The sequence below is a fragment of the Ischnura elegans genome, chromosome X (genome assembly GCF_921293095.1).
Source record: "Ischnura elegans chromosome X, ioIscEleg1.1, whole genome shotgun sequence".
Taxonomy (NCBI): Eukaryota; Metazoa; Arthropoda; class Insecta; order Odonata; family Coenagrionidae; genus Ischnura; species Ischnura elegans.
In genome coordinates this window covers 86,280,067-86,302,594 of record NC_060259.1, presented here as the reverse complement: position 1 = coordinate 86,302,594, position 22,528 = coordinate 86,280,067, and the positions used below count along the sequence as shown (strand labels likewise).

Below are 22,528 nucleotides of genomic sequence, written 5' to 3'. Positions count from 1 at the left end.
GCAATCAGGAGATCCAGGTTCGAATCCCATCCAAGACAAATGATTTTTTCATGGTGAATTTCACCTTTGGTGTTCATGTCATAATCATGTTTGAAAAATTATATGTACCAGTAATCTCTCAAAATATGGCTATCAATTGTATGAATAAATCCACATTAAAGAGCTAGATTGGAAAGTAAAAGAGTTGACTTTGATTTGGTGCAAGATTAAATTCTGGTTTTTAAACTATCGTTCCATTTTTTCTGTAGAAAAGATAGCATTTTTATAAACATGATTAATAAATTGTCCAAGTGTATATGGGATAATTATTCCAATACCACTGGTCTACAAACTATTTATTGGTTTGATGCTGCTCTCCACTCTATATCCTCCTTTTTATGCTGTATGCACTTCTTTCTCCACCTGGTCTATGCATCTCATCCAAAGCCTTCTTTTCCATCCTGACATTAACCATCCATTCAAAGCATTGCTGCTTAGCTTCAACCTTTGAGCATTGGCCGATGAAGATGATAGTAATTGATAATTCATGGACTAAACTTGGCAAAAAATCAGCAAGACATCCTTAGTACATACTCATATACATACTTGAGCTCATTGTCTCCATTCTAGATCACCTTTCTGACTTAGCATGAATGTGTTTTGATCACAACAATTTTCAGCAATATTGATTGCACTTTGGGATTCAGCATGTATGGTGATTGGCTAATGAATTTGGTCTGGAAAACAAGATCTCAAAGCAGTCCATATATGCAAGAGATGAATCCCTTAATGTTCCAAATGTTCCACTCCGGGCAATGTATGTACTTGAACTGTTAATGTACGGATTGACAATGTCTCCTTGCTATGCTAACTGACAGCTCTTCCTGCCAAGATCAAGCAGAAACCTGAGGTGTGTGAACTTTTCTTGGGCTCGCTAACTGGTAAGAAAATTGAAGGCAGCTAACTTATCAGGCTCTTGACTCTTGGTCCATTCTTGAGGCAAATCATGCAAAGCAAAAAATTATCTGTCAACCCAGCCATTTGCCCAGTTAGCATCTGCATATCCTACCAGTTGGTTTACTCTCCTCTGGTAGACTGGTTTAAGATGTTTGGCTAATGATGATGAGATCAAATTATGCATGCCCACCCCCTATGTACCATTTCACACAAACTGGCAGCCTTTCAATCCATGATACACAGACAATGCATTATTCCGTTACCCAATGTCAGCAAAATGAGGAAGCTACATACAGGCAAAAAAATAGCAGACAGTGATGGTTACACATGAATGATACATTATGTAGAGGGAGATAAACAACACTGGATCGTGAGGAGACTTGCAGTGATACACAGGAGAACAATTCTGTTTAATGTAGAGGAGGAAACCATTTATGAGTAATGATTTTGTACTAAAACACATACCTAATGGAGAAAAAAAGCTGCTTTCTACTATCAACTTAACCATTAGAAGCATGTTTGGCACCAATACAGACAAAACTAAGAAACTTTAACCAATTGGGGTTTATGAACTCCGCTGCAATGACTGCCGTAGTATTTACTTTGGATGGCTCGGCATAAGGAACGTGATTTACTACAGGAAAATAATGCTTCATACTATGCAAAACATCTTGTGACAAACACTTAAGTGATTACATCCCCAGGATTCTTCACGCTGAAAAGAAGGGGAAGAGACTGAATGCATTACATTAGTTTGAAATCTGTACTGCAAAAAGGAAGTAATTAAAGAAATTCATGAACACATTAACCCCTTCTCCATTTCCCTAATCCCACATCTGATACCCGCTTACCTATTGAAGTGTGAACCTAACCCCATGATGCAGTTCCCTCACCCTCCAAGTATGACTTACATGCAATGGATTTCAGGGATCATAGGATTTAAAAGCTCTTCTCCATAACCTTCCTGAATGGAGACAGGAGACTAATGGGAGGGTTAGTTTTTGAGGTTGATTTGTAATTTTCCATATTTTGGTATAGGGATTACTTGGGTGGCTTCACAGGATTTAAGGAAATTAGATAACTTTAAGCAGATTCACGGAGATTTTGGAGGAAGAGTTGACGGTTGTATGGTAGCTGCTTCAGAAGGTAGTTGAAGTTATCCAGGTGCTTTTTGTTTGGTGTTCATGGTTAGTTGATGATATGGCAGAGTGGAATCGGTGAGATAAGAGATATTGGGTAATAACTCACTAATTGCTTGGTATTCCACTGAGCTTGAGGATGTTTTCTATAAAATTGTTGGATAGTTGCAATGCAAATGTATTGCCCTCTTCAAGTGTAAAACCTTAGAGTTCACCTCTGTGCTCTAATATCATAGGCCTTGGGGCAGGGGTTTGGCCTCTGTGGCATCCAGTGATGCAGGGGAGTCCATTTCAGGCACGGTGTTCATTGTGCCCTGGTACAACATGGCATTTGGTTAGATTAGGTCCTAATGAGAGGGTCTGATCATTTCCCAAAAGAAGCTGAAAGAGGAACTCCTGGAGAAGTTCCACTTTCTTGGTTAAATGATAGCCAGTTCGGCATCAGCCAAACTACCACCGAGGGCTTCCAGAAAAGGCTACTTAATGTGATGAGGCGGATTTAGTGGCTAGTTACTCGTTGAGTGACACTCTGCCACTGGCCAGAAGTAGGTTTAGCACATTCGTTCAGTATCAGACTCTAAGAGGCTGATGGAAATGAGTTGGCAACTGGCGTGCTTCCATGAAGGGTGCTTGAGAGTGGGTTCTTGAATCGATTGCTGACTCAATGAGATTTGGGGACACAAAGTATCCTTTAATACCAGTTGCTCTATCAAATTGGTTGCCACCCATCTGGTGGGCTTCTAGAGATGCTTGAGAGTGGGTTGTTGTGTCGATTTCCAGTGCCCATCTTTGTCGCTACTGACTACAAGAGTGTTGACAGCATGTTTTGTCTATTGATACCAGATGCTCTATCACCTTGGTTGCGACCCAAGCTCTATCAGTCTGAGCAATACAAAAAGTATTGTGTCCGTGAGTCTAATTTGCAGGCATGGTTCAACATAATTTTTTTTTTTGCATAACAACATACTTTTATAGTGTGGCACCTCCTTTTTCCTCTCCCACTTGACCGGAAGAGAGAGGGGGATGACGGAGGAATGGGGGAGATTAAAACCAAGCGGGGGCGCCTGGAATCAAGGCTTGGGGGGTTTTAGGTGCAACTGACACTGGGGGGTCTGAGGGTGTGGAATACCCGCTAGGGTAAGCGGGAGGTGCGAGAGCCCTCCCCTAGAAAAATTTTCAGATGAATGGCACAAAATGGTGAGTTTTATAGCTTTCTGAGGGAAATTTCGTGAGCCTTCTACAAGTTATATTAATCAAATTAAGTGAAATGGATTAAATTAAACAATTTCTCTAAGCTCTGGGGGAAGTTTTTATCCCCCAAACCCCCCTCGCTGCACTACTACAACAAAGACAGTTAAGCGCCCAAGGGGTTATAAGTTTATGCGAGTGGGAAGCAAGCAATGGGGAAGGGAAGAATTGTGATGGGAAAGAGTGGGGAAGACACGTCAACTAGGTAAGGAATACTTGGGCAAGAAGGGCTCTAAATTCGCATATTTGATTGACACAACGATTTAACTCAGATTCCAAAGCACACTATGCAAACACGCAACAATCAAAAATACAATTATTTTATGACCCCGGAGAGAAATGTAATAAAAAAAGCAAATAAAAAGGGCTTCCTTCTGACACTGTCCTTACTTTTCTCATCAACCTTGGTGCGTTTTCCTGAGAACTTGAAAACAAATATGTAATTTGATTATTGGCCGCAAGGTGGCAGACACTCCGCGAAAGTGAGCCAAACGAAGTGACAACGGCGTGATTCGGTCGATCGTTCGTTATTTACCTTGTTTCTGCGTTGACCACACCTTTTATTTGGAGAATCAAGAAAAATGTGGCCTACCGCGAGAATCATCTTCGCTGTCTATTTATTCACAGTGTTTCTCTCATCGCACGACGGCAATAATGGTAACTGTTTTCTAATGTTATTTCATCGTAAATCAAACTTACTTCAGTTTGTTCAAATCGTGCATTTTTACCGTTTTCATCCAAACGGTACTTATTTGCAGTGGTAACTGCATCTATGCTCAAGGTGTCAATGGTGTTATTTTCTTCCGAAGAGAAAATGTGAATGGTCAGAAGGAGACCTTTAGTAACATAGCCCCTCCCTTGTTATGATTTGAGGTCAATTTTTGTTCAGTCAACTTGGCCAGTATCATTCCGTCAAAGGTAGCTTATCTTATGCTCAGCTTTTGGCTTGTTTAGAGTATTTCCGTTGCAGGACAATGACTCTTAACTTCCTCTAACATGCCGATAACATTGAAATCAAGCATATAAATGCAATTATTATAGATTAAAATTTTATTTGGAATGTCGTTGTGTATGTCCGTTTTTTACGTGTAAATGACGGAGTTTCACTTGCATTTCAGTATTTGAATGTGCTTCAAAATTGTTTGTCTTTGTTATTGCTATTATTTACGCGGTGTTTTAGATAGTTTCCTACCTTGGCAACCCATATCGATGAGTTTGTTTAACCCATAATAGACAATAAATCCTATCTTATTCCTTAACAATCTCATCTGGGGTGCCACAGAGATCTATAGCTGGTCCAATACTGTGTATAATTTTCATCTATTACCTATTTGACCATAATATTTACCTGTTAAATATGCCAGTTGCGCCTACCAATATTTTTATTTCAACACCAAGCAATAATACATATCTCCTTAACTACAGACACAAAAGCTACTTATTAATGTTGATGAGTGGTGTTCTATGGAATTGCTAAATTTAAATTGCTCTACAATGGTGAAAAGATTTTATTTACGTAGACCTTAACCAACTTTAAAGGAGACCTAAATATGGCATTTGGGAACAACCATATTAAAGCAAATTCTTTGAAAATATATTGTTCATTGACAACACAATGAAAAATAACATTTTCACATTTCCAAGCCAACTAGTTAATTACAATCATCTGTTTTATGTTTGGGATTTTTGAAACTTTGTCTCAAATACTACCTTGCTGTCTGTGTATTTTGGTTACTTCTGTCAGAGGGCTACATACTGTATCCTATTTTGGGGTGACTCGCCAACCCTATTTTGTAAAGTTTTCCTCCTGCAGAAAAATGCAATGAGAACAATTTTACATCTGTCATCTCTGTCTTTTCTTAAAGCAGAACCCTCACCCAATTGAATCTTATTATCATTATCATTTCACTCAAACTCTCAATAATAGGTATATACGAGAACCATCATCTAACAGCCCTCAATAGTTCTATGGAAATTGGTATTACTTTATGTTATAAATTCCCCATTGACATTAAGAGTATTGAAGAAAATCTGTAATTTAAAAGAAATCTCTCCAAAGCTGCCTGATTGAAGAAGTATTCTACCACTTGAAACAATTCATGGTAGACTGAACTGTTTTAGGAACTTCAATTGTATGTATTTGTATCACCTTGTTGTGTCCTATACTTACTTTTATTAAGTACATTGGAGCCAATCACAAATTTGTAGTACCTTGATGTGTCATATATTTGCTGGTGCAAATATGTTGAGGTTACCTTTTGAATGGAGTTGCCCATGAGAGAATTTGCTTATTTGTGGGGATGAGGTTGCCAATAAGTATGATGCATGCAGTGCATTTATACTGTGTTCATTTTATCTCTGCGGGTAAGCCAGTGTGGCCAAAGCAAGTGGAAATGAGGGGAGGGAAAGTTTCTTGACCTGTGACTTTGTCTTTGCCAATGAGCAAACAGTGGGCGTGGCCTCAGTGAATCACTCTCAGACCTCTGCCGAGTGAACATCGGAATCTGCTAGTGGAGTAGTGTTGCCAAACCTCACGCGTTCTCCTTGTATGTGACTAAGTATGCCTTCTACCAACGGTGCCTCATTCAGCGTGGTAGCTGACAATGTCATGGGCTTCTGTGAAAGGATTATCCCCAATGCTTTCCAAATGAGTAGGTATATTGTCTCGGTGCCAGGGCCAAATCACCTGTGGCCACCTATGACTCACACGTTTTCAGTGACAAAGTAGGGCGGCTATGTACATTTGGCAACGTTATATTCGCTCCTCCTCTACCTCTCGGCACTACCCCTCCCCTATCAGCGAAGCCATTTGAGAGTGTCCGGGCTCTTACGAAAGCTCATCCGCAGACATAAAGTGATTAGGCTATAGGGCTGTAGAGTGAGGAATGCATGCTTTAGAAGTAAGGATCTTCAGGAGTAGAGGTGCAGCATGGATCTTAGGCAAGCCTTACCAAAAAGGCATTTTCCCTGCTTAAGCAGGTAAGGTAAGGCCACGAAACTATTACTGCCACGTGATAAATGAGTTTGACTTTTTGCATGAATTAATAGGTTCAAGGGTAACAATGAAGGCTAACTTCCCAGGGAGATCAGTGCCAGATGTTATATATTTCACAGTGGACGTTTTATGGAGGTGGCCAATGCTCATTTCTGTTTAGAGCGAGAGACTGGACTGATTAGGAACTGATGAAGATTTTGTCATTTGTCTTGATTATGAGGCTAGAGAAGGGAAAATTCCTTTTATTCACATTCCTTACTCATGGTGCTGTACAAAACAGTATTACTTGGTATTATTGTGACTATTTTTCATGCCATATCCCTTGCACCATTTATGTAATGTATCGCGTATCTAGCGTATAACCCATTCATGAATTAGCTAATGAAAATCTGATCATCTGTGAACCTCACTGATTTAACCCCTTGCGCAGAAATGATGAATCTAGCTCGTCATGAACTTTCGATGCCAAATTGCACAATGACAATTGTAGCTGGTCATCAGATTTTCATAATTTTAGCTCTATTTTGGGGAAAAATATAAATTTGTTGAAAGTATTACAGAATACAAGGAACAGAAACAAACATAAAGAATTCATATTTCATGAAATATGAGGCAATGAAAGTAATAAAATGATTTTATACGAGTAGCGATAGCTGTGCTGGATGTATAACTAGATACTTTATAATATGAAATAATAATCACTGTTCTACATTGATTACAAACTACAAAATACCATTTCATTACCTACCATTCCGTTTAACCTTTTCGCACCGAGCTCCTTTACGGGAAGTTGCTTTTGGCTATACGAAGGGTTTGAGAATTTATTTTTCGCCCCGTACGGAGTTTTTTCACGGCTTGGGACTGTGCAGGTAGTCGCTTCCTTCCCTTAATGACCTTTCCTAGCGGGGTCCCGGACCCTTTCCCCGGCAACTGGGCAAATATAATCCTCGACCCTTTTCCCCGAAGGCAGCCCATCCCAGCGTACTTTTGCGGTCAGTTTATTGTTGCCAGTGCAATTTTAATTTTTTTTATTGTTACTGTTGCATTAAATGTCAGTTCATCAATGTATTCCTTTCATTTAGCAATGCCTGTAGAACTTTTGAACGAAGTTCTACGGTTATTTTTAGGGTTTTCAGCAAAACGGCACTATATCATAGCCAAATGAGCTTTTCCGAGAATAGTGAGGTTATCATCTTCCACGTACATATTTCAGTAGGAGAATACCTACATTAATATACTCTTGGGTGTTCCAGTTGGAGGATAATAAGTTTTTCCAAGAAAACATTAACGCTCTAATGTATCCCGAAATAAGCCCGTTAGGGGCACAGGGCAAACCACCTGGGTCCTGACCAGAGAACCAAAATATGAGAGTAATTACCTGGGTAGAGCAGTTCTTATTCTTGCAATGGTATGGAATGCTTCTCACAACATGTGTCTACGTAAAACATTCCCTATTGGTACATTAAATTTACGAATTTTTAAGATATGCATTAATCAGTATTTATAGTGAAATTCGTTTATAATACCTTTGTATTCAAAGGTTGGTAAGAGGTTATTAAAAATAGCCGCTGTAATTTTGGCTCACGACAAAGAACTAAGAGAATCATATTTTATTACATTACGAGGGCTTTTTTTCATAGAAGTTAAATCGGATATTCTATCGAATTTCACCGCAAATGTACACTTAGAATGTAGCTGACAGAGTAATGTATATTTTTAGATGTAAATCATTACAATATCGCTCCTATAAACTTGCTAGTAAGTTATAAAAATAACAATTAAACATCTAACCTTAGCGTCTCCAAAAATTGTTCTAGGTGATGATCAACTCCGTTAATATGAACGCTAGAATTCAGTTTAAAATTTGGAACCAATCAGCAGAACATACAGAATGTAATTCCTCGCATTGATTTTCAATAAATGCAACATGAACGTTTTTAGTTATTTTAACTTATAAACAAATAAGTGACCACGAGCACCTTCCTTGAGTGGGACACTGAGAGCCGGAATGGGCCGAGGTAATCCCCACATGGACAATAGAAGAGGGTCGGACCTCTCGCGCCGAGGGACCCTTATGGCGGTTGGGACCCACTTGGCATTCTTGACTGCGAAACCGTGAAAACACGGCCTTTGGCCTTATGCTTCGAAAAATTCAAGCCGTGAAAAGCCGGCCTTCCTTCTTTAGCATCAGAAAATTCAGGCCGTGAAATCACGCCCTGTGTAGGGAAGAGGTTAAATAGAACTACAGAAACAATATGTAGAGGATCGGAGCACGATATTCAGAAAATGTATTGAAGTGGATGGGGTTAAGCATCGTCTTTCCCATTATAACTCCTACATATAACTCATCCCATGCCCCCCTTAACATCTCTTCTCCATTGACCTTAAATAGCTAGTGCGATTGTGGACAGCCTTGTCTTGTGCCACTGCCATCACTTGCCAACCATGAATTTGATCAATTCCTGAGGTTCTTATAATTGTCACTCTTGTCCATCCCGTGTTTTTTGCTTGGCACTATCATGTGGACTACCTCTCGTCTGGCGTCTATCTTTTACCTATATGGCAAGGGTTCATTAGAATGTAGAGACCTTTCCACCACAACAAAGTTGTAGTTCAAGGTAAGGGTAGAAGGGTAACATTGTATTTTTACATATTCTACATAATGTATGTTATCATGTAAGCATGTGTAGAAAATAATATTCTCTGTGCAGGGACCAAACCGTGACTAAGACACAGTCATAGGTCTGAAGCTAATTTCACTAATAATGATACATGGTTCTATTTCTTAAGGCATGGCTTTAGAATTCACTATTTGGAAGTCCTGTATGGCCATTGCTCACTTCATTTTCCTTGGATTTGTATTAGTCTCAGCAATGAATGTATACCACTTAAAAATGCTATTTTACATGGTAATACCATGCAATCATTGCATTGTGGAACGTTTTGCTTACTGTAGGAGTGAATCATATACATTATGTACTCTTGATGATACATAAAACAAAACCTACTAGCCTTAGATCCTCTTTAATTCAGGATTACTCAGGACAAGGAAATTAAAGGTTAAATCAAAATAGTTGCAACTGCAGTGTTTTCCAATTGTCTCAAATGATTTTGTAAATCTGAGTGAAATATTTCTCCTTCTCCTTGGAGGACAGAGTTTTTTGATGTTGGAGTTCCTTGCTTGTATTGAATTTGCTCAAACTATTTTCACTGTGAACCTATGTAGTCTAAAGTTACTCTCAGTTAGTTATCGCAAACTTAAACAAAAGGCAAGCTTTGAAACTTTTATCTATTTCTAAATTTTCTATTTTTCTCATTTGCAGTGAATGCCATCCAGTGCTACCAATGTTCCTCAGAGCAAGATCCAGATGGTGAGGATAACTGTGGTGCATATGCATCTTTTAGAAAGGAGGAACACATTTCTATTGACTGCAACAGTGATGAGTCTCATACCCCTGGAAGTTTTTGCATGAAAGTAATACAGCAGAGTCCTATTGGATTTGTGTGTAAGTGTATTTATTATTTGCTCACTATTTTTTCTAGTTATGGCTCAAAATAAATTGTTCTTAGCATAATGTATAACATATAAAATTTTATGGCCGTATGTACTACATATATTCATATAATAGATCCTGAATGTATATGTATTCCTGTACAGGAGGAACTAAGTTAATGTGAAGGTAAAAAAGTTCCTTGAAAAGAGTCCCTTCTCTTGAAGCTTGTGAAATAGCAACCTGTGTGTGTAGAGGGATCAATAAAAGAAGTTGAAAGATGGTGTGAGCCTAAGGACATGTTCATGAGTCAGCAAATAGTTGAGACACTCTTCATCTTGACAAATTTTTTCATGAATTAGTTCATAAACAATTATTGAAATTCTCTAACTAGTGTGCGTGGATGAACCCTAGATAGGGCTCCTTAATTTTTGTGATTTTAAGCATAACTTCTGTTTTTATATGATTTTTAGGGTTTTTGGCCTTTAAAACTACTTTTTTCACAATTTGGAAACATTTTTTTAAATCATTTTGTTATCTTTTAAATTTTGAACCACAAACAAACATTCTTACCAATTCTGTGTTATAAGTTACCTTGGATTAAAATGCTGGATTCTCAATGCAGCTGCATTAAGTCATGCAAAAATTCCCCTTTAAATGAAACTGTATGCTGTCAATAATGGGCTCTATTTCCTCTTTATGAACTACACAAAGCCAAAAATAATACTCAAAGAAATGACTCGGCGATCACTCTGAATACTTAGGAGTGGGCATAACTTAACTAATACTCAGGGCATAACTCAGCATCTACTGCTGTAACGCTCTTGAGAGCAACTCCCCACTTCAACTTATGTCTGAGCTTGGTTGAATGTATTGAATGAAATGTTTTAATACCAATTTCTTGATGTTCTGGTAATAAAGAGGTTAGGATGTGACTTCCAATTGCAAGTCAAATCTCAAAGTGTGTGTTTTTGCAGACTGGAATGCTGAAAATTGTTAGCATATTTACTTGCCTTGACGAGTATGCTAGCAGTGGGTTTTATGTTTTTAATGGAAAGTAATATCTGCAACACGTGGATAGACTGGATTTGTAATTGCAGTGTACTGCTAGAAATACCTGTCCCAAGCTGTAAACACAAGCAAAAAAGATTCCCAAGGAGCAGGACCATCAACCCAACAGATTTTGCTTCATTCTTTACTAAAATAAAATCAAAATGATTATAGAGCGGTTAAACTACGTTTCGCGAACAGTGCCAAAGTGTTGGGCCGTTATTTTATAGTGGGTTCTTGCCCTTGGTGTCGGGAAGTGAGTAGCCACGTACAAATATTTAGTCTTTACCCAAATTTTATTTACGTGTAAAATCCCAAGAAATCAATTCAATGAACAAATATCAAGTAATGAATTTGTTTCTCTAGAATTGCCAAAATTTAAGACATACCAATGTCTCGGGAAGGAGAGGAGCCGCTGGTGATGGCATGGGTGGATAGCAAGATGCTTTGGTTCTGGCAATAGAGGTTAGGATGCGAGTTTCCATTGAAAGTCAAATCTCAAAGTGTGTGTTTTTGCAGACTGGAATGCTGAAAATTGTTTGCATATTTACTTGCGTCGACGAGCATGCTAGGATGCCCAGTGCTTTGACTCCCACTGATGGCTACATTGTTACTTACCATTGACAAGTGATCAGTGTCAAGTGATGACTGACGACCACTGACTAGTCAATTGGTGACTGACATGAATTTCCATCATGCCTTTATATAGGAAAGGTGAAATTAGGATTTACGTATTCAACAAAGTGGAAGGGAAAAAGAAGCTAACACCTTCTTGTAATGAAATATGTATATAAATCCTGACAGTTTTGCATAGCCTACTATTCTAAGATGTCACACAACAGCACATTGATGCATATTTTTGGAAATGGAAATCTTCAATTTCTGGATCTCTACACTAGTTTTAAACCTCAGGGAAGCCTTTGGGTAGCCCTAATGAAAATCCTCGAAGGGCACAAAGTCTCCCAGGAAAAGGAACAGATCCCCATCCCTGAATGTTCTTGCACCTCAGGCTCAGTCTGGGAGAGCTATAACCTTCATGTATTTTCATTGGCTATTCATTTCCAATTTGAGATATGTAACTTTATGTGTTGGAGTAGAATATAGGGGATAAAGCTATTATAATTAGAACATTTTTGGAGAGTTGGAAAAAAAAGTTTAAGCAAACCCTGATCTTACTACTTCTAACAATTCTTGAGCAAAGTAGTTATCTCCAAATTTTCAAGGATATCTCCATCCCTGTCAAATGGCCACCCCTCATAATGACCTGTTTTCAGTAGAACCATTGGTGGTCGCCTCTCACAGGTGTTGCTGTATTAACTTCGGAAGCAAAGGCAATATTCATAATTTTGTTTTGATGATTTTTAACCACATATGCTGGTATGATCTGTATATGGATCATGGCTGGTTACCGCGATGCTGTTTGTGATGTATATATTTGTCAAAGGGGTTTTGCTCCATGTGCTCTAATTTTACAGCTATATTTTGCCACTTATCAATTTTATTCCTTTTAGGCATCCCTTTTGTTTAATCTCATGCTCTTCTATAGGATCTAGTCTCTTTTTTAGCTGTTATATGCCTCGTTCCGAATTCCTGCTTTGGTGCTGCAGGTTGCAATGTGCTTCTGAATGTTTTAAATTCTTTTCCTCTCAGATAATGATGAAAAAATATGTGCATCATGGATTTCAAACATTTATTTTAGACTATAATGAACGTAATTTTTTTTAATTGTATAAATATGTAGCTATGAAATATTTTCTTATGACCAGAGGGGAGAGTGGTGAACTTAAAGTACCTACTTTATGCATTGCTTCATGACACTTATGCAGAGTGAAATCAATATAGAATTCACACAGTAGCGTACTCTTTTCATTAGCTGAACACAGAACAAGGTAGTGTTGGTGTGTATACTTAATTGTACTTGTAGAACATCTAGGCCATTTGCAGATTATCATAGGTGGACGTGGAGTGACCAAAGCAGAATGACCGATATCCACGTTCGCCAGTTTTTGATTCAAAGCCCTATATCAACCCTTAATATCAAACCCAGCATTTGTCCTTGATAACATAAAACAAATATAAGTTTTCATGGGCACAAAGAAAGAAGTTAACTCAAATTCGGAGGTTATGTTCCATGAAATTATAGTATTGCGTAAATCTGCATTAGAGGGAGTACTATGATGCTTGATCTGACATTTAACTTTGCTTTTTTTCCATCATGGAAAAATTGTAGAATTGAAGCACCATACTGCATTCAGTATAGCAAAAGAAATAATTTGGAAAGTGCGTGCATTGCAATCACCTTTCCAGCACTAAAGTTAAACTTTCACTTGGCTTGGGGGAAGTTTCATGGTATTGTAGGAATTCGCATTCGGGTGAGATTATGAAATAGGTATTTTATTGACAGGGATGGCATATGTGACTAAGTATAAATGAATGGAAAATATTAGAAAGTGGCCAGGAAAAATTTGTATCAAAACTTCTGCCCTTAACCACTCATCTGGGTATTAAATTTTCCCATGTCCAACCCGTGGTGGGTATTTAATTTTACACTAAGCCCAATTTCTATTTTTCTTGTAGGAAGATAAAGCACCAACATTTCAATATTTTTGTTCACTATAAAACCAATATGTTCAGCATCGGTATGAAATTTTGAACATTTGTGGTTTGAAAATTAAATTTAATAATAAACATTAATTGTTTAAAAAAGTTACAAAGGAGAATAATGATCTATTTCGTACAAGTGATGAATACATTGGCGTAGAATGAATACTAACTATTTTTTGTCTACTAAGTGGTACCAAAATGTTTAGAAAGATGTCAACAAGTAAATTACAGCGTTAGAAATTTTGCCAATACAAGGGGCAAAGTAGGCAACCGCACATTACAAAAAAAAATATTTTTTTTTACTCTTTCCTCTTCTATGATAAAACAAAATTTTAAATGATTACAAGACTTCATTTCTGTTAAAAACACTTCATATTTTACAATACCATCGAATAAAATCTACAAAAAATGAAATAGTTTGAAGTAAACAAGATGAGAAATGAAATTATAAATAATTAGAATGGAAAATCATGACCATTGTTATGAATTTGCTGACCATCTGATATTCTAATGCAACTATCTCACAAAAGAACATTTATTTAAAAATCAATGAATGTGTATTTTTAGAAATCACTTTGAGCGTTATATAATCTGAAGCATAGAGCAGGACATAGAACAGAACAATCAGGACACAAATATTTTGTTTCCTTCCTTTTCGCCTCTTTGAAGCACACAACACATCTTTTTATATGGGGAACTTTGTGGCTGTTGGGGGGACAGTATCAAGAAAATGTCTCTCGGTAAGGCGAGAAGGCTTAGGGGATTTAGATGGCCTTCCCTGGAGTACTAGGACCTCTACTCCATACTTTGCAATCAGTATTTCAGCAAGCAAGATTAGAAAAACTAGTCGACTCACTTTCCCCTTGTTTTTTTTTTGTAAATCGCATAAGCATTCAGTATTGCTAAGTCTATCAAGTGCCGAAATATTTTTGATAGTATTTTGTTGGTCGATTTCTAGCAATTTTTTTGCATGTTCATGAGTCGATCGCTTCCATCAACCCCACCCATAATTTTATTGTAATATTTTACCGCAATTGGTTTCACCACTTTTTTACCCAATTTTTTCCGTTTTGCACGTTTCAGTTTCATGAAATAATAATAATAAAATCCCTTTATTCGGGCGAGGTTGAGACTGAAAAGTCCCGTCTTCCACCTGAAATGTGGTGACCATTACCACATCTCCTTCATCCTTCCACTTCATCACCATCTGTATCCCACAAAATGCCGCCACCATTTCTCCTTTCTTCAGTTTGGCAGATTTTACAGATTTAGGAAATTCTTTCCTATTTGACAGCATCGCCCCAACCACATCCGTTCTATTCTCGGATAACTTGTCCACTAATGTAACAATGTCAAGTGCACCAATTGTCTAAATATATAGTATGCCCTTACCTATAAGATCATCGGCTGAAGCATGTACGATCCTGGCGCTGACATTTTATCCTTTATATTTGTCGGCATACATTGTGTCCTTTCCCGTATAAATAAATAAATTCCTTGCGTAGCGTGACTCACTTTCATATAGCACAAAATATTTTATATCAAATTTACTCCACTTTGATAGTATGCACTGCTTCCAAGAGATCATACCCATCCACATCAGACGGGATTCATCAACAAATATAGCCTGATTGGGCGAGTGAATTGATGAAAATTTATTTTTCAAAAACTGAAGAACTGGCTCAATTTAAAAAATATCCTATTGCTGATATCAGCAGTGAAAGTTTTGTTATCCACAAAATGTAAAAATTTCAGAGGGAGAAGGAACATTTTTCACTAAAAGCTTTAGGAAAAAAGGGAGTAGCGATCCTTCCTCTTTTACTAAAATATATCGCATAATCGGGTTTCAGTACAATACCCTGTAGTGTAAAAACTCATTGCAACACTCTTATTTTACTCCCAGTTGTCTCAACCGAACTCCGTGCCCTAGAGCGTGGCTTCAAGTTAACATTTGCCGCAAGGACTTGCTGAGCATAAATATTCGTATGCTCAATTATCATAGTGTACAGATTCTCATCCACAAACAATTCATATCATTTTGGGATGTCATCCTCAGCCTTAATATCCACATTCAATCCAGATTTACGTGAGAAACTGAACTTATCTCGCAATTCCTCTCGAGCACTCCAAACGTAAGGATACCCAGGTTGATTGGTAACCTCCACCCCCAAAAGATCGTCGTTTTCATCACTTTCGCTGTCACTTACATTAGTGTTGACGTAATCGTCATCCAGATACTCAGACGCACTTTCATCTTTTCTCTCTTCTAAAATGTGAGCCATTTCGTCTGCACTAGGTTCAGATCGTTTTCTTTTATTTGATGAAACCATATTAGAAAACGTGAGCAAACTTGATAGAAATTATTCCTATTCCAAAAGCGAGAGAACTTCAAAACATTTATAAAACATTCACTTGTCATTCACACTACAAATCCCCAAAACCGCGAAAAACCTTCCAATCCAATGCTCAAAGACAACTGAGGACTATTTAGGTAGATAAAGATATCCAATTCAGTTACCCTGCTCATAGAGAATAACTGAGCAGACCACAATCTGCGAAGGATTACAAGGGTAGAGAAACAATAATTCCTTTCGGAAAAAACACGCTGCTAGGTAGAGTACGCAATAAAATGAGTCTTTCTTGTTACTCAAGCCGTCAAGATAGCATTTAATTTTCCTTGGCAAGGAAAGAGGCAGTATTTGTATATAAGTAAAAGATTTGTAACACGTTCTTTTCCGCCGTATTTTCGCCGAATTCACCCGCTGGAGCGCCGCTTCAGTCATTATGACCAACGCGGAGGGTGCTTATCTTGAGAGAAGGTTAGATTACAATACTCAGTCTCTCAGTTTGGCAACTTCGTTCCCAGATGGTTGCGCAAGCTATTCGTATTCATAACACTTTATAGTTTATCCTGATCCACGGTATGCTACAAGTGGCAAAAAAAGTTCAATCAAAGCGACCAAAGCTGTGTGAAAAGAATGGCATCGGTAATTATGATCGAAGCAGCAAGGAGCGTTTACTAATAGCAAAGATTTCAATAAAATACATGCAGGAAAGTGAAAATAATAGATACATTCACATGTAAATCGGAGAAAATAAAGGTATAAAAATACGTCAAGGGGCAATTAGAATGCAACCCGCAATGCAGATACATAGCTACGCTACGAGACGCATAAGTACATAAAAAAATGTCTGAAGTATCATATACCGGGCAGAAAGTGACCTCAATGGAGCCATCTACGAGTTGCAGTAGGTGTGTGATGGAATATCACAGCATATCCATTGTAAATGAACATTTAATCGGCGTGGCGTATATATACGGCATACCCATTGAGGGTTAAACCCCTCATGACGAATATATACGGCATACCCAGATGAGTGGTTAATAGACGTACTTATTTGAATTTCTATCAAGTTTTTTTAATCGTTGGTGTCCATTGGAAATATCTACTTGAATTTCTAAATTATTTTGCCAAAATATGTAGTTCAGAAGTTTGGACAGCGTGAGGCATGTATTTAACAAAATATTTTCTGAAAACTCCAACTACAAAAAGCCATCACAAATAGGTAGTTTATGCTATTTATCAGGGAAAAAGCATTAATATAAGCATTTTAGTCCTCAATGAAGAGGCATTTTACAGACTGCTCAACATGAAAAATGAAGGAAAATAATGTTGCTCATTGGTATTTTTTTTGTTTCCTGACCTGTGAACCTATGAAAATGGATGAGCATCTGTTTTATATCTATTCACTTTAACTGTATTTTTGCTATCTCCATGCTTCTATGCTTGTAATCAAACATATTACAATTGACAGGAGTAGGTATTTGTCAACTATCTGTGCACATTATTGTGACTACTATAGCATTTTATTTGATAATTTTTTAGTTTTAATGCATTCTCTGTAAAGATATTAACGGGTTCAGTGCCACTTCGGTCATTATAACCTAAGAATTAGCCTTTCTTTTGGCCACTCGTAGCATGCCGTCGGTCACAGCTTATATGATGTGACCGACGTGGCGTGCAAAGCGGAATGCACGCAAAAACTCAAATGGAAAGGATCCAAGCATTAAAATGAAAGAAAAAAGAATAACACGTTGGTGCAATGGGTGAATTCGTCGATAAGTTTGTGGCAGGGAACATTTTAATGAACATGGAACTCAGTTTCTTGATTGAAGCTTTCGCAGCTCATGGTGATTAAAGCGTTGCATACGGATGGCGAGAATTCTCGTCATTTTTTTCCCGAACGTTCTGGACGGATGACGTAGATTCTCGTCATTTAGTCGCGTCAACCTAAACAATTTTAAAGCATATTGCAAGTGAATACGTATTGGACGCTTTAAAATTGTTTAGGTTGATGTGCCTAAATGACGAGAATCTTTGTCAACCGTCCGGTGCGTTCAGGAAAAAAATAACGAGAATTATCGCCATCGGTGCGCAACGTGTTAAAAGAGAGAGATATATGGGTGTATACCACGTGACGTAGATTGCCCCAGTGTTTTGTGACCGGCTGCTGGTCACTTCTTCAAGATGATGCTGGGATTTGGTTTTTGCTGCCTTTTTATTCCAGGCGATGTGATCTCCCATCTCTCCAGCGGTGGCAAATACATATTTATATGGAACACTTGGAAATAGTGGCAATCATAAATGCAGAATATAAACCCAAAATTTGGCTACGGTACACAGACGAGACTTTTATCATTTGGACGCTTGGTCGACAGAAGTTAGAAGAATTTTTTAAATATTTAAATACCCTTAATAGCCATATTATATTCACCATAGAGATAGAAGAATCAGGAAAACTGCCATTTCTCAACATCTTTGTGAAGAAAAATGACAACGGAAGCCTTGGCGATGCCGTGTATAGAAAACTGATGTCAACAAATCGGTATCGCCATGCCAATTCTCATCACCAACCTGCTCAATTAAACACTGTGATGACCTCTCTAATGGAACATTCGATCTAGCCGAGTGACTCGAAGAATCTATCTTCAAAAACTAATAAGCCGAAATCCATCCTACGTCTTAATGGTTACGACAAAGGAGATACGTATATCCTGCAATATTATAAGGATTACCTACAAGGACAAAGGGAACAATTCCATAGACACAGAAGACATCATTAGCCAAAAGAAAGCCTTCCTCCCCTACGAGAAAGGAACGACAGATAAGATCGGCAACATCCTCCGAAAGTATAACATTAAACCCATTTTTAAACCTCATTCCCAGGTACGACACCTCCTGGGAAATGCCAAGAATAGGACGCCACTTCAAATTGAAGGAGTGTATGATATCCCCTGCGGAACTTGCAACAAGAAATGCATCAAGGAAACAGGAGGAACCGTCAGAACTGGAATAGAAGAGCATATGCAGGTCATTCGACTGGGTTACTCTTCAAATTCAGCTGTAGCAGAGCACGAAGCCACCAGACACGCGATCGATTTTGAAAAATCAAGAGTCATCACGAGGGTAAAACATTTTAAAGCCCAACTCATCTGCGAAGCCATAGAAATAAAGAAGAACAAGAATAATTATAACAGAGATACCGAATTGAGAATCAGCAGTACATGGAACCCAGTCATCCGCAACATTTCGTCATCTTCCCCCTCTAGTCCTCACTCCTCACACCCTCCGCCCACCCCTCCCACCTGAAATATAAAAAGGCTGCAAAAACCATATCCCACCATTATTCCCTTGAAGAAGCGACCACCAGTTGGTTACGAAACGCCGGGGCAATATACATCACGCGGCATACACCCATATGTCTCTCTCTTTTAATCATATACACTGTAAAAGGAAGCAGGTACAACAGATAAGGCGTTGAGTAGGATTTCGTGCCACTGCTGCCTTTCTTGGAATTAGAAATAATTTTCAAAAGATATCATAAAATATATTTTTTGTGTTATGTGATGAATGACATAAAAATTCTTGAAATCTAATTTATGTCATGCTGGGATTGATTGGAGGAGCTCCGATGAATTTTAGCAAGGAGTGAATGGTCAAGCTGAAGTGAAGATGTACACTGTAGGTGACTTCAATACTTGGGTCAGATGCCTCATGCATGTCCACAGAGGAATATCATTCAACAGACATTTAACAGATTATTATTACAAGTTTGGTGAAGTAATGTTTTAAGTGCCTACATCAGCAATGTTTCTGGAGATAAGGGTAATTTTAGAAAGCTTAAGGAAAATGAACAAACAAATTATGCCTACAACTCGGCATATAAAATAATAAGGCAAGATATGTCGTATTTTAAAATCAAATTCTTTCTGCTGGTTGGAAATCAGGTATTTTAATGCCCAGATGGGTAGTTGACGATGCAAGAAGTTGAAATGGTCACATTAATCTCAGTTGTCAGGGTAGAATCAGAGGACCAAAATTTTAATGATTGGCAAGAAAATAACATATTGTTTTTTTGTCTTATGAAAACTTTATGGATTTGTATGTGTCTATAATGGTTATTTTTTGAAGTCTTCTGTCATAATTGGTTTGATATGTTTTTAAAGGGGACGGCAGATGGAGGCAAGTTATCCGGAGATGTGCATCTGTGGCAGACACCGGCGTCACAGGGGTTTGTAATTGGGGTGTCAAGCTGAATGGAATTTACTGGGAAGAGTGCTATTGTTCTGAGGATGGCTGCAATGGAGCTCCCTCATTGAGGAGTCACTGGACATTACTTGCCACATCATTTATACTTGCTGCACTTTCTCGCATTCTTTGATGAGAAGGTGTAAAACTGTGCTGACCACTTCTGCCTCTTCGCTGCCTGTTGAGCCAAACAGATATTTCTGATAAATAATATCAGGAGTGACCAGCTTGAAAGAAGTGCAAAACTGTGTAATATACAGAACTTTTTAGATACTGCAAACTGTGGTTGAAGTTAAACGAGTGTAAGTATGATATGTATAAATATTTTATGCTATTTTTTTTGCAGACTTATGTCTGATTCTGTTTTTTATGCATTTAAAGATATTCCGTCCTGAAATCATAGTTATTAGATGGTAGTGATTAAATTAATGTATATCCCATGGAAGGTATCAATGCACACTCATAATTTAGGGATGTGTCAAATCTGTTATGCTGCATTAGTGGATTCCTGAGGATTGGATCCTTTATTACAATCCCTGCCCCATCCCTAGTAATGTTTACCAAATTTTTTCCTAATTTCTGAAGTCATGATTGTGGAAAAAAATACTTCTTGGATGCACCGAGAACTGTTCATGAGCTTATCAAAACTCATTTAAATGTGACACAATGCTTAGTTTTTATTCTTGGAAGACATGAGACGTATTATACTGATGGAAATCAAATTATGTGTCAGGGATTGTATGGATGCTCTGAGTGCTGTACATGCATACGCTCAAGATTGGTATGAATTCCATGAGATATATTATTTACAAGGATGCATGTATTTTTACCTGAATCGCTTATGACTTAATAAGTACATTTCCAAGTGCCATTGAGCTATTCACTGTTTGAATTCATACAATTTGAAGCCAATCGCTAAAAATAATGAGCACTTTTGAATTTATGTACTGGTTGTTATTTTGAGCAATATGATGAAAATTGGTTGATGGATGAATGATCTGACTGGAGGGCACTGTCTTCTAGGGCTGCTTATTGTTCTAGACCCTACATGTGATCATTTAATTCTTTCCTTTTTGTAGAAATAAGAGAATTTCCTTTTAGAAGAAAAAAGTATTAATTTTAGTTAAGACCCATATAGTATTCTAAACTTTACTATTTTCAAATATTTTCAAATGCTTGTTTGTAGTTCAATGAGAAGTAGCAAATTTTTTGTGCACATTATACTTTTGGACAAAGAATGGGATTTGCAAATATTCACCTGTATTTTTGTTCTCATGCTGATTTGGTGAATGTTATGCGGAGGAGACTTCATTTTTTGAGTAAAATGACTGTTTATTAGCTGCGATACTCTGGGGGAAGTTGAATTTCTGATTGTGCGACTGGTTAAACATTTTCATGGTCCCACAAAGTTACTACCTAATATGTAATTTATCAAATTGTTGATATGTTGATGCTTTTGTCTTTATGATAAGAAGATTCACTTGTCTCGAGATGCATTTCAAATTGCAGTGAGTGGTTTCATTTTTGGGTATGTATGTATTTCTGGATTGATATCATATTCCGTCCATTTTATAAATGTTATTAAGATGCACTTTATATTTTTTATGGCCTGTTTTTGTGAGTGTTAATGCTTTGTATTGATTGTAAAGGTATTTAAAACCTATTTTTTATAAATTAGTAGGCAACATTTCATAAGTCAAAGAAAAATTATATGGGTATAAACTGACACCAAATGAAGAATTTATCTTTTTTATGATGATTCATAGATTTGTAACTACAGGAATTGTGTCCATTCACTAATGTTATATCATTACTGGAGACAATAAACATACCGTGATTTTATTAATATATTCATACTTTTAATTGAATCAAATGCTCATGGAACTTAAATCCTAATTGTATCCTTAGTGTTACTTGCTCATTCAATGAAGCTGATTCATATAAATTAGCCAAGTATCCAGAGAAATTTGTTCTTAAATGTTAAATATTTTTAATTCTGTTATCTGGGACAGTGAAGCTGTTTCTAAAGGTGATACATGATGGAGCAGCCAGAGTTATTTTCTTAGTGTATTTGTGGTTTATCTAGTGAGATGATGTAGAGTCGTGAGGAGTTTAACGAAGGGAAATGCCTGATTTGCTGAGACCTTCCGTAGGCCCTTTGGTTTTTATATAGGGTGCTCAATGCTTGAGAGTTGGTTGTTGTATCAATGGTCAATGTCAGTCGTTGGCACTACTCTAAGGCAGATCTAGGGGGGCATGGGGGCATGTGCCCCCCTCAGACCTTAAAAAAATATGCAAGATTTTTAATATGGTCCCATTATCATTGCGCTCATTTTGTGTTACGAGGTATCATTGTGCCCCCCCAGAACAAAATCCTAGATACGGCCTTGCTTGTGTTCCCCCCCCCAGAAAGAAATCCTGGATCCGCCCCTGGCACTACTGACTCCATGAGAGCTGGCAGCAGGAAATTTTAAT

At 37.7% G+C, this 22,528-nt stretch overlaps 1 protein-coding gene across 1 annotated transcript; it reads left to right on the top strand.

The window, feature by feature from the left end:
- The first annotated feature begins 3,816 nt into the window (after window positions 1-3,816).
- Window positions 3,817-21,901, top strand: LOC124170919. The gene is made up of 3 exons (XM_046549973.1): window positions 3,817-3,980; window positions 9,642-9,824; window positions 19,972-21,901. The coding sequence occupies exons 1-3, from the start codon at window positions 3,905-3,907 to the stop codon at window positions 20,184-20,186; spliced, it is 474 nt and encodes a 157-aa protein (XP_046405929.1). The 5' UTR covers window positions 3,817-3,904; the 3' UTR covers window positions 20,187-21,901.
- Window positions 21,902-22,528: the final 627 nt, after the last annotated feature.